The sequence below is a fragment of the Mycetomoellerius zeteki genome, unplaced genomic scaffold, assembly GCF_001594055.1.
Source record: "Mycetomoellerius zeteki isolate Tzet28-1 unplaced genomic scaffold, Tzet1.0 scaffold512, whole genome shotgun sequence".
NCBI lineage: Eukaryota > Metazoa > Arthropoda > Insecta > Hymenoptera > Formicidae > Mycetomoellerius > Mycetomoellerius zeteki.
This window is the reverse complement of record NW_017257515.1, coordinates 163,377-177,743: the sequence shown is the minus strand read 5'-3', so window position 1 is coordinate 177,743 and position 14,367 is coordinate 163,377. Positions and strand designations below refer to the sequence as shown.

General features: G+C 31.9%; 1 protein-coding gene across 3 annotated transcripts in view; it reads right to left on the bottom strand.

Moving 5' to 3' along the window:
* ec (ubiquitin specific peptidase echinus) overlaps nt 1-14,367 on the bottom strand; it is a 69,356-nt gene that overhangs the window by 10,372 nt on the left and 44,617 nt on the right. The window contains exons 1-2 of one of the 3 annotated variants that reach the window (XM_018455789.1): nt 12,550-12,696; nt 9,110-9,202 (exon numbers count right to left, since the gene is read on the bottom strand). In XM_018455789.1, coding sequence (XP_018311291.1) covers nt 9,110-9,202; nt 12,550-12,600 — 144 coding nt within the window. In that variant the 5' untranslated portion in view covers nt 12,601-12,696. Of the gene's footprint in view, nt 1-1,438; nt 1,679-9,109; nt 9,203-12,549; nt 12,697-14,367 lie in introns of those variants that run through there. The other 2 variants (XM_018455787.1, XM_018455788.1) reach the window with 2 other exon arrangements.

The following is a 14,367-nucleotide window of genomic DNA, read 5'->3' as shown; positions in this document are numbered from 1 at the left end:
CCTAAATTTTCTTGCGCAGAGTTACGTTAATCTTTACGTCACCGCAAATAAAACCGTTGGTTGTGATAAAATCATGTTGTAACGCTAAACCGCATTGCTCTGCTTCTTTCATTTCCCTAATCAACATATCTACCAGATAGTCAGACAGTGCACAGAAAAATTCGTTAAACGCAAGCAATTTTGCAATGAGAAGATGGTAAGTGAAATCCCTGAGTCGACGGGTACGTGTTGGGACATCGACCATACTTTATCTCGATTTTTATTGCAACGTCGCCGTATGCCACCGTTGTGATACATGGCAGAGGTCAAATAGAAGTACCGAACCGGTCGTAATTTGCGACCTATCGGCAGCAGCCGGGTTCTTATAGATTTCGTAACTAATCCTCCCTCCCGCGATTAGTAACAGTTACATGTAGAAAGTCGGTGCTGCGCTTTAAGGTGCTTGCCTAATGCAGCATTTCGGCAAAAATGCGTATGTAAAAGGAAGAAAGAACTGTGAATAACTCAAAGTACATTATGTAAATCACGCAAATTGCGAATTTAGTTTTGCGATTTGCAAAAAATCTGATAAATATAAATGCCAAATGATAAATAAAAATCAATGGGATAATAGAATAATAAAGTAGAATTGATTTCTAGAATTTTCTAATGAATTTCAATGTTTCAGTCGGAATTCATGCTAGTCATTCTGTTATGTCTGAAGCAATCTAGTACGCTACTACGTCAATTCGCGTATGAAGTGAAATTCTTCAATGAAAGTTACTGCATATCGTATACTAACTGTCTACTGGTAGGTAATGATGCTAGTGACAGATGTGGTACGAGTGCCGGTCGACGTAAAAGCGATGATGGTAACGGCACGTCCATGTGCATCAGGAAGAAGAAAACATGACACCTGTTCGAGACAGGTTTGTAGCCTGATACTGAAAAAACCAGCTGGTTTTAACGTACCAGATATTGAATTAAATGTGTTTGTCAAACGAAAGCGGTATTGATCATAATCATAACTGATGCTAATCATAAGTGATGCTAAATCGACCGTATATTTCTCGAAATTTAATAGAGTATTTCTAGAAATAATACCTATTGTGCAGAAAAAGTGATTGTTAAAAAAATAATAAATAACGTTCAGAATAATCTTTAATACTCATCTACCTTCACATAGAAAAAAGAGAGAGTAAAAATTATAACTATAGGTAAGCATAATTCTATAGAGACCTTCACACGACCAAGCATTATCAAGCTACGACGTACAGCAATTTAAGAGAAATCATGTGGATTGTCTTAAGGTAATTAGTTTAATGGCTAAATTCATTATCGGTTATTCATTATATCTAGATTAATTAACACTTTTGCTATTAAAAGTACAATCCTGAAAAGCTCTAATGTGACTCTCTAAACTTAAACTAATGAAGAAATCAATAAAGTATAAGCGTACTTTTTTCAGATCGCTCAGCTCAATGTTGTAAACTGAGTCTTCTTTCTCCATACCGCTGTCTTCTCCTTCTTCTTTGATTTTATCTTCGATTTTAACTTTTTTCTCATCATTTTTGATTTCCTGATGAGATTTAATAAGTGACGGGATCGTCGTCGACATGGATGTCGCCGACACATTCTGACGAACCTTTATCCACTTTAACATTTTTACATTCTTGATAAGCTCAAGTTGGAGACGTAAATTTCATCGCTTTTATTGCACATTGTGATTATCGTAGTCATCTTCAAATGTTAAAATTTGTACAGCGAAAGATTTAATTAATTAAATTAATTCGTTCAAACGTTAATATGCTCCAATATTAAAATTAAAATATCGCAAATGCAAAATGATACATTTTTCGGGCCAGATAAAAATAAATGCAAACTTCTACTCAGTAAAAGAAACTCTTCATATCGGATTCTTACGATAACGTTGTTTACAATGTCTACACGCGACACTTTACTTGCTCACTTGATATTATTTGATATATTTGCTCTGTAACTTCATGCTGTGTATTTTTCCTTTGTCAATTTCCTTTTTTCTAAAGTGATAACATACACCGTTATCTTTCCTGTTTGCATCCTCGTGTAGAGCCTTAAACTACGATAGCTGTGTTGTATTAAAGATAAATTAGGGACAACGACTGCTTTTTATTGTTTATTCTCAGTATCTCCAAAATATCTTAAAAATATTTTTCCTTCTCACTTTTTCCTTCTCATCTTCAAGATTGTTCAACGATATCACAATACAATAAATACCGCAAGCGTTAATTTGTTACGTAATAACTTTGAATAACGCTGCAACCACGATACGTCAGATAAACTCGAGAGCATGAAGAAAGGAGATCCGAAGGTTGACGATGAGCAAGCAGGCAGGCAAGAGCCAGAGAGGCAGATGCTTCTTCATAAAGAACAGAGGAAGAATCGTATCCAGTAATTGCATTCCCGGATATACTGGCAGAACCCGTTGCTAGATGAATCGTAGGCTTGATTAAAAACATAAACTCGTTTAGCCAGCGAAGTTGTTTTTTAGATTTACAAACTTCGCATTATTGTGATAAGCTTGTGGCTTCAATATCATCTTGACTTCAAATAGCAAGTCTTCGGCAGATCCTGAAGAATATTCTCTAAAAACTCGTCCATTCGTCAGAGAGCAATCGTCTGAGAAAATTAGTTGCACGAATTTAAAATAATCGTGCAATAAAAAATCTTCTTGATAAATTTTCAAGATATTTATGAATATTATATGAACATTTCTTTATGTGTCGTTTCTTTAGACAAAACACAGAATAGTTTGCGTAGATTTATAAATTCCCGAAATGACGACTAAGTTGTTCCATTAGATGTTAATGTCTGATTCGAATGTTGGCGTGGATCACTTTGTTCCATCCTGACATACCACGTGCTCCTCTCCTTCTGCCATATTAGCTTCTCAGAAAGACGAGAAGCAACTTTCTTTCATCGCACTATCGCTATTCCGTCTGCGTATCTCAACTCCAATGAAGATTTTAAAGTAATTACACTGTCTGCTGTTATTGCCTAATTAACACTTATCCATTTCTCGTAAAAGGATGTTACAACACCATCACGGAAGTAGACAATATCATCGCACGTTCTCTCCTTGCAAACACTTTACATTCCAGTTCCGGATTATCAAGAAGCGCGAAAATGAAAACGCTTTCCTTCGTACAGCTTCGACTATTTCACAGCACGATAGCACGGAGAAACGTGAAGAAGGAGCTCAGAACTACCTGCACGCGGCGCCGTGTTGCACCCGTACCTGAAGCCAGCGTCTCGCGGTGTGCTGGTGAATATCCCCCACCTTTTCTTCTGGTTTTCTTCGTCTTCCTCTTCTAAGGAGCCACACAGTATCCCCTTTCTTGCTCCATCCCACCTTTCGATAGACTCAAGAAGTCAATGACGTCACCCGTTTAGCTGTCCTACGTTCACCTACCTACCTGAACAACCTGAACGACGGCAGCCCAACCAGGACCGTAGCTCGTTGAAAATTTAGATGACCCGTTTCTTCCAAAGAAGATAATCATCCAATCATTGCTTTTGTGAAAATGTCAGTTTTATGCCTCTGAGAAAATTATAACAAATACAATGATTTATTACGTCTCAGAGTAAGTTTATTTTTGCATACAGCATATCATAATGCCATAATATTTTATAAATTACGGACTACATTAACCCTTAAAATGTGGCTAAATTAGACAAGAAGCTATACGTACAGATCAACCGCAGAATTTAACTAAAAACGCAACCGTCCTCTCGATAAAACTAATACAGATCAAAAATTAAAAATTCCTGTTTGATAACGACAAGATATTGAAACACTAAAAAAATCAGTACTGATAATTTATCCTAAAAGATAGTTTAGAAAGAACCCACTGTAATAGTGAGTAAAATAGTAACCAAAGAGCTCAATTATAAACAATACGATACTATTATATTCATACAAGCGAGTTATATTCATAACAGTTATACACACTAATTTTTTTAATATAAAAAATACACACTGACATTTTCTTATACAATAAATATTGCTAATCGAATTAGACAAGTTTATTCGACTCTTCATGTTTAGCGTTCCATTCCTGACGCTCGCTTAGTTGAGTTATGAGAATATAAGGATTGTTTTGTTCGTATAAAAAAAATATACAATAAATATAAAAGTTAGATTTCATATATATAATCATATACAGATTAACACAAACTCGCTATGGACGATTATCACTAAAATACAAAGTATATTCTGAAGAAATTTGATAATAAAATATAAGAAACAAATATGAATTAGATAGTAGTATATTTAAGTCAAATCAAAATTAAGGTATTATATTTAATGTTATATATGAAGTATATATTGCGAAAGATTAATTTTTCATGCGAGCACATACGCACACAGTATCAAACAGGAAATTGTATGTACTAAATCCTGACGATATTATTTAATCAAGAAAGTGTAGGTTGTCGCGTAAAAGAAGTAGCCACTTACATACAAGGACTTAGAACATTTCCTCTCTCGTTAAATTGTAAGACAGGATGCAAATCTAATTAGTTTTGTAAAATTCTCGATTCTGAAAGTATTAAATAGTAATCTACATAAACTACATATCTACTTTCAACCTTGTTATGTGGAAAATCTCAGCGATCGAGTTTCCTCAAAATATCCTTTGAGGAAATAGCAAAACCATATTAATTTCAAATGACAAGAAACAACAAGAAATATATTATTAAATGTAAAATGTAAAAGAAATGTTAAAGGAAAATCAAGAACTAATAGTTTGAATCAATTCTCAGTGTGTCTCCGACACACAAGTTTAAAGGAATTATTAACGGCAGCCGGAAATGATCCGATAATAACGGGAAATTATGTCAGGTGTCTGTAACCAAAGTGGTAATCTGTAAATGTACTTCTACCACAAATTGTCGTGACGCGCAAAAAAAAATGTTACAAATTGCATCTTCAGCAAGATTATAAGTTGTATCAGATGTTACTTAAAGATAACAGTTGTTGGCGATACTAGTTGTTGACGAATACTTTTAATTGAACATTCTCATGGGCTATGTTCGAATTCCCATTCGAGTGTCACCTATGTATCATTTTAATCTTGTTATTCACCAAATATTAAATATGGATAAAACGATACATGGGGAGCACTCAAATGAGCACTCAAATGAGAATTTGAACATACCCTTAATTATACATGTAGTCATCTATTATCGTGGCCATCTAACAACTGTATTCAGAATACAAAATATGCAAAGATGAATTATGCTTTAGCATTGCCGATATGATCTGTACCATTAGAGACATTGTACGATTCATATCATACAGCTGCATCGGAATTGAATTCCCATAATGCAACGATTAAATAAATTTTTAACGTCATTCCGCGACTTTTCAAAAAATGCAAATATCTAAACAGGAAATACTTTATGAGAAACTATCGCTTCCTGAATAACCATAAAGCTAAATTAAATTGTTTGCACAACATTAAAAATTCTGTTCCCTTCCTGATTAATTTAAGTAGAATAATTTGGATTGGACACCGATAATAGAACGTCGAAAATATTCGTAAGTTAAAATATTTCTAAATTACAAGATTTATATATATTGCTAAAAAATATATTCTTAAAATATGTACATTTTTTTAAATTAACAAATAAAAAGATCGTATCACGTAGCAAAGGGTTTTCGTCGAAGGATTCTCACTCCCTTCCTCCAAAATGCATTCATGATGAATCATCTCAGATATTTCATATGAGTTAAATTCTTCGTTGAGTATTATAGATACTGATCATCATGTTGGTATGTAAGAATCTTATCCTTTTTTTGAGGATCTTTATTCGTAAAGATTTCATTCAATACAAAAATAATTATAGTCTAGGAGAGACTGGGACTGGTTGTCACACTTTTTGAATAGTGATTTTTAGAAAAAAGTGGATGCCTGATTTTGAAATATCATATACGTTATAATATACCCCTACATCCTTTAGGTATTAAAAAAAATATAACTCGTGAATTCATCACATCGTCAAAATAAGTTATTTAATTTTAAATAAATGAATGCGAAAATGTGACAATTAACCCCATGTTCTGGGTTGATTGTCACACGTTCTAAGATTGGCAGTAGCATATTTTGTTGTGGACAACACATATAAAAAAATATAGTTTTTTTATTTTAATATCAGTTCTATATTTTGAGAAATAATAGTAATTATGACATTAATACAAATAAAATGGTTATTTTAATCATAAAATACGTAATTTGTTTTTATACCGTAGTTTCTATATGAAAAATGAAAAAACATATATATCTATATGAAATATAATATATTTGTAAGTACATTCTCTAAAAACGTGTTCCCTAAAGATATTAAAATTAATTGTCACACTTAACTTCGTCTCAATTTGGTCAATCTGCCCCACATAGCTATTTTTAATAAAAAAGATTGTATTCACGAACTCTCTTTGTCAGGATAATGATTAATTAATTGTATCAAAGATCTTCTAAGACATGTCATTTTCTATGAATACAGGGATATCGCGATTAAAAATGTCAAAGACTTCTCAGACAACAAAATAATAAGTGATAAGAACAATTTACTCACTAACTTCAAACAAAGAAACAAAGTGATAAAAAAAATTTACTCATTAACTTCATTTTCTTAAAAATCGTTATAAATAATATATACAATGCTTGTTGCGCAAATCATTTTTCACAACAAATTTATTATATAGCAATCTACAGTTAAAAAAAGAGATTTTTCTGCCATGTACTGTTCGAGTCATAAGCATTTTGACAATCTACTCCGTACGACAACCAGCTGGTCTCCCCTACATAATTCAATATTAAAAGTTTACAATCAGATTATCAACTTATTGAAATTTTAGAATATGCAGGAATAAAATTTATATACCAAATTCATTTAATTATCAAAAATTATTTAATTACGAATTTATTTATAATTTGTTTATTTATTTATTTATTTATTCATTTATTTATTTATTTATAATTATCAATTTATTTCATTATCATATTTAATTATCAAATTATCATTATTTACAAAATTTATTTAATTATCAACTTATTACAATTTTAGAATATATGCAGGAATAAAATTTATTTACATATAAACAAATTTACGTGTACTCTTTCTGCACGCTATAGATATAATTATCCGAAAATTGTAGGCCTGCTGTCAGTGAGATAAGAAACTCTAAAAGCATCTTGAAAGATGTAAATTTATTTCGAAAAATGTTTAGCTTAAAAACCTGTTTCTCTTTAGCCAATAAACTAGTAACAGGTAGATTTTCTATAAGAAATATAATTTCTAGCTAAGGTCTTTAGGTTTTAGGTATAAGAGTGAATCCTAAAAGCTACTCATACGTCAGCTTTTGACGTGAGAGGCATTAAAAAACTTAAACTCACTCGGTAAAGCTATTATCTCAAATACCAAGAGCTTCTTCTTTGTTTCCAAGTTGAAATTATGTTACCTAATATGAAATTGTCCAATTATATTATAAATAATAATGTACGCAATTTAACTTGACGCAAAAATTAGAATAATGTAACGCTTGCAAAAAATGTTATTTATCATCAAATGCAATTAAATCACACAATTATTATCACATGAATATTCTCAAATTGTGTGAGATCTATATCCAGTGCCGTATTAGTAACGTGCTCTCTACAGTAAGAAAATAAGCTTACTTTCGAATTGCAGTAATTTTGGGCAAAATTGCGCCGGTTGAAAGACGAATCTGGCAACAACGAAGCATATACGTTCTTCCGACCGGTAATTGTTCTTGCAAATCGCACCCGGTACCTCTACGCCTGAAGCAATTAACTCTCAAGATTGCTAATTAACCCCGTGAGAAGATCGGTGAGGAACTTGCGTTTCCACCTACTTCTCGAGTAGCCTCGAATTGCCTCGAATGCGCGACGTTACTATCGCATCTGACTTGAAGCTAGTTCCTTCTCGTACTAGATGAAACAGTTGACCTTCTACGATAAAAGCAGACAACGCTTGCACAAAATGATGGACCCGACGCGCGATTATAGTTGTGGCGCTCCTCGCCAATCACGAACGAAAACCGAGAACATCATTGTCCATGGAGCATCGTCCCGTTACAAGTCCTATCTCTACATGATTGCAAAGAACGTGACAGAGAAAATGATAGAAAATACGATAGCAAATAAAGTCAAGGCTTCTATTATCGGTCTGCGCAACAGCAAAAGAAAGAAGAAAATAAATAAATTCGTGCTAATATAGTGAGCCTTATTAATATTTTTTATTTCCACCTTAGATATTTCTGAGTAGCAGTGATTAGAGTTGACTATATACAAATATTTGTGAAAAGATGCTTATTAAAATAAAATATGCAAAGTTGTAAAAAAATATAAAATTTGTAAAGTTTGTTAATATTTCGCATAATTATATAAAATATAATTATATAAAATATTAATAGTTAATTTAAAAATATGCTTGTAAGCTAAATAATATAGCAAACTAAGAAAATTACAATAAATAATAAATGTATAAATAAATAATGAGCCTATCAATGCAAAATTAACATCTTTGTTGTGATTATTGGTTGAATAAATTTCATTTGTATCACAGGTTTAATATATACGTGCGAAGGGAATAGTTTGTGCATTGAATGGAAAATAATAAGCTCCCTCACGCATAAAATATCAAGACATTTTATCTGTTGGGCACACCCCATTTTCGCTGTTAACCGTGGGATCATTTTGAAAGATGATTCTCATTGAATTTCATATAACGTAAAACTTATCTGAAAAAATACTCAATTTTTTCTTCATATAAAAATTGTCCCAGGTTTTCTTTTGTTAGAATGCTAAACAATCAGAGATCATCGATACGTAAAAGTGTCAAGGTAACGTATTATAAAAGCTTAGAACATACGTCATTGCGTGCAACTACTGTTATCAATTGCGTTATAATTAAGGAAGGAAACAAAAACAGAAGATGTTAATGAGCATATTTCATAAATCTCTCTGCGTTTGCGTTAGAAATTCTTTGAAAATATAAATTACATATAAAAAATAAATAATTACATTAAAGAAATTATCTTCTTCCGCAATTTCGATTTGCTTACCTTAAGTGCACAGAAAATGCAGGATTCACGCATGCACGCATGTCCGGAGAGCTCCCTAAAGCTTCTTCGAAATATGTCGAGATGCCACAAGACCTAAAAAATAAAATTAGAAAATCTTGTGACATAATTTCTTAAATCATAATTTCCCAGTAAATATTTTTCAGAAAAATGCAGCAAAAATTTATCATATCTATATTATCAAAAAAAGTTGTATTTTATTTAGCTACATAAATTTACCATCCACATTTTTTAAATTTACATGAGTTATCATAATTATATGTGTCTGCATCTGACAATTTTAATTTTATTACATTATATATATATATTACATATTTTATTATATTATCAGCCACTATATGGACTTGAATAAAAATTTCGGCATCAGTTTGAATGAATTTATCATATCCTTTGTATTAGCGTACGTCACCAAGTCGAGAAAGGTAATACGTGGGTGTACACATACACAAACAAAAATGTAAATGTGTCGAGACCGTACATGGCATCGATCTACAGCCATATACGACAGTAACCCAATGCGAGCGCATTATTATACCAGGGGAAAGTAAATCACAATTTCCGTGCCCCCATGTCCTGCATAGCAGAACATAATTTCCTCTTTTCTTGTGTTACGATGCGAAACAATATTCGACACTTTTTAAAACGTTAAATTTAGTACTTTTTATTATTTTCTTTTTGTAGAAACTTCCGCTTTAACATTTTAATGATTATATGATTTTCATAATTTAGATATTCATATTTATGTTTATAATTTAATAGTTTTAGAATCATAAGCATTTTTTTTATATAAAATAAGATATGTTCTACAAGATACAAATCACACATGTTTACTACTATGCAACAAGAAAAAACTAATTTTATTGTAACTTCAATAATTACTGTAATCTATATTTATTATCGCATCGCAAAATTCATCGTGAAAGACTGATACCTCTGCAGAAAATATTTTTGTCATATGGACATACTATATATCGCAAAAATAGTGAGACTGGAAAAAGAAAGACAATCATTTTAAGAAAAGTATATAATCATTATAACTTTTAAAATTAGATGAAGTAGAGAAATATACATCGCCCACAATATCTAACAGTAGTTCTGTAAATAAAATTTGAAAGTTTTATAAAAGTTTTATTAATAAAACTTACAATCATATTTTGTATGTGTCTAATAATTCTATTTTTAATTATTTTTTATCTAAAGTTAATAAATTAAATTCCATTTTTTCGTCCCGATCTCTCTCTCTCTCTCTCTCTCTCTCCTCTAATAAACTTAATTTCTGAGTAAATTAACACATGCATACTATTCTCCCATCTCACTGTTGTTATTAATTATACCGTAAATGATTATGCATTACACTTTTTTCCTTTGGCAAATTTACTGCAAGATTAGAATTTTAAAGCACACTTGTCTCAAGTATACTTCGATATCTGTTAATTAGTTTGCTACTCAATGCACGAACCAATTAGCAGCAGAAGCCTGCAAAAGGCTCGAATGTAACGGTTGTTGATACTTATTAATCCATCAGTAATTATTTATCGAGCATCGAGCATATAATTAACAATTTTTAATTGGACACAGTAATATAATTATATATAATAAATATTTTAAAAATATATAAATCAAATTTTTAATATTTCTGTATCTATATTTTCTTCATTTATCATAAATATTATTATACAATATAAAAAGAAGATATTAAAAAATCGAAATTTATCGCAATACTAATTAAAACTAACTAAAATTTTTTATTATTTTTTATCTATTGATAATATAACGTATATTAGGAAATAAGAATAATTAAATATATATGTATATAATTAACGTATAATTAAAACACAAAATTGAAATATGCGTCACCTTCTTCGCATAATTTATTGTTTACGCAAGCGTGTTAAAAAAAAAATTCAAGAACTATCGCATGAATTGTGTCTGATGAGAATTTCAAAGTGCTCCAAATACCTAGTTACTGCTGCGTGACGATCGTGCGAGATATTTTCCATGATACTATAATTACAAAGCTCATACGAGCTACTTCTGAACATAGTAATAAATGACAAATAGCGCAAGACGTTATTTCAGTATTGGTTTATTTTGACGCTTCAATAATTTGTTTAAAACTTTATACGTGATCCATTATTACTGTAGACGTACGTAAAAAGGAGTAAGAGGACATATGCCCCTTCTCAATTTTAGTAAAAAGAACCAATTAAATTATGAAAATAATTTTTACGACCAAAAATTAAACGCTTATTAACCATGTGTGGTCATACGTTATTCGTGCATACATATGTTTGTTGAGGATCTTCAAAAATTGACTTCAATATAAGTATGTTAATAAGTTTTATGTAAAGATAAATTCCTCCCCTTGACTGAAATCCTGGGTACGCCCATAATTATTGCACCAATCATATAATAAGAAACAAGCTACTCCGCAGATTTCGCTTTACCGCGTTTTCTGCAATCGTCAAATGTCTGATTTCAAATGATTAGAAAACCGCATTTAAAACTTTTCAGTCAATTTATGATGTATTCACTTTATCGAAAGATTAAATTGTCATCCTATATTTGCCAATAAACTTAAAAAGATCATACTTTTGACTGCCGTATAAAATCACATGGTTCACATTGGATCGTGTTAATTAATAATTACAGAAAAAGCGTATTGTGCATTCCGCGGGATTTTTACAGCGTAACGAACAGAGAGTGCCGCTACGTTATCGTTAAAAAATTGCGTAAATAAATTATCTACCGTTTTATACAACCACGCCCCACAAATCGACCTTATACCTTTCTACAATAGAAACATATAGATGTTTGCGTTATTTTGCAACATTTTGAGTTGCAAAACAGATATAAAAAATGAAAAAGTAATATTTGTTAAATACACATTACAAAAAAATAAATAATCTTATTTAGTTAAATAAAACTTAACTTCAGAGCGTTTGTAAATGTTGCAACAATATTTTTATCACAATATTATTATTATTACAAAACGTTTTATAATTATTCTGAATTTTTTTTATATAGTAATAATTAACAGTTCAATGTAATATTTATAATCAATATTACATACTACCCTATCGCATCAACGCCCTCACTGTCATCTGTCAGCGTGTTACATATATAAACAAACATATCAGTGTAAAGTATTTAAACCATTAAAACGATATAGATACATAATAAGTAGTCGATTTTCATATCTTTTCCTCCATAATGCAAGAATATCGACATAAGATGATTTATATGCCACGAATGTTCTGAGAATCAACAGGTTCTCCGCGTAGAATACGATATAACGGTATACACATTATCACACGATATCGTATCGCAACTTTTAATGATTCCAACGGTGATAAACCGAGATCAATAAATAATAAATAAATGAAATAATAAAAAATAAAAAAGAAACCGTGAGACCAAACCTTGGCAATCTGGAAGAGGGCCTGCCTCCGCGGCCTCTGATCCTGCTTCATAGCGGTTGGTCGATTTGCTCCAATTTGCGGTCACCGTTATTTCCTCATAAAAATCCGTGGTAAAACACTCGTAAAATCATCGACAATCCTGTCGATTATGAATTGCACTATACATTACATACTGGATCCCGAATAATAGAGAAAATGTAAGACGCGATGCGATCGCACAAGATACTCTCTTAAGCGGACGTCGATGCAACAATGCCCGAACGAAGCCGGGAGACTTCAACAGCGACTACAGCGCCACGCGGGACTCTTGTGGGCAGGTAAGGAAACGAGCGGGGACCGGTGAACGCGGTCGTGGTCCCGCTGATACTTACTATAGTACAACATATAGTACGGTGTAGTATAATGTTTGGGACCTCACAGGGACGCATCTCTTCTCAGCGCGTATCAAGAAACTGTTCGCGTGAATTTGTTTACTGATACGATTTCAATATTTTGATAAACATACATTGCGTAACGCGAATTTTCATTAATTCATTAAAGTGCATGATGTCATATCTCTAGACTTAACTATTTTAAGAAATTATCATCAAAAATTCGTGTGAATCGAAACAAAATGAATTTCAACTTTTGATCTTCTATTCTCAAAATATATATAATTATGTTAATTATGATAAACTTAAGTACAATATATTGACTTTAACATACTCAGTATGTATTTTTAACATAAATATGTATTAACTCATTATATACATGAGCGATAAGACAATAATAAAAGATAATGATCAATAACAAACAGAATAATAAATAGAAATATTCTAAACGGAAATTATTATAAATATTATCTAATCTATTAAAATCATGTAAATAAATATCATCTATATCATCTAATGCAATTTATCTATGAGTATAGAGTACTATCCTAACACGATATGAAGATCCGATCCTAACACATTTACTACAATCTACACAAGGCATCGGCCATTTTTACTACGATGCTACAGCGTGGGTGAGAGGCCCGGGGTCAGTCGGACTATTGAGGAAGGGATGAGGGGATAAGCGGCTTCAGAGGGGAGACCAGTTTTCAGAGGAGCGGAAAGGGGAGATAGCGAACACAAAGTACCGCGGAAGAGTACCGGTATGGGGGAAAGGGACGAAGAAAAAGTAAAGAGTGGGAAGTGGGAATGGCGAATGAGACGGATAGGAGAGGGAGTCATGGGACTAACAATGCTTTACGTTACGCTACGCTGCTACGAGAGATAGTTACGCAATTTGATTCGGAAAAGAATGAACGAGTGATTTGGGAACTCTCTCTTTCCCCTCGTGTCTAGTGGATTTTTATATCCCATGTCCGGTGTATGATAGACAGTCTAAATTTAAAAGAGTATATTCTCACATACTTAGACGATAGATTACCATTTGCTTTATTAATTAAATATATAATAACTGTAATGTATACGTACTTATTAATTCTCACGTTTATTTAAGAACATTTTTTGCATACACGGAAAAAGAAACAGAAGGAGTATGTTCTTTTACCGTAAAAATATTATAATTTGTTGTAATAATTATCAAGACGATCACAATATTCGTCAAAAGTGCTGCCTTTTAACTGCAATACTACGAAAGCAGCTGTTGGCAGACGAGTTGTTCGCTGCCACACAATAGTGGAGTACAGCACGAGAATCTCTTTTTGCAGTACAGAATACGTTTACATATGGTCATGCCTTCGACAGCAATCAATATACGCGTGCGAATTTTTTCGAGTGCCTACACAATAGCAAGAAAGGCAGCGAGTTATTACGATACCAGTTATTGCAA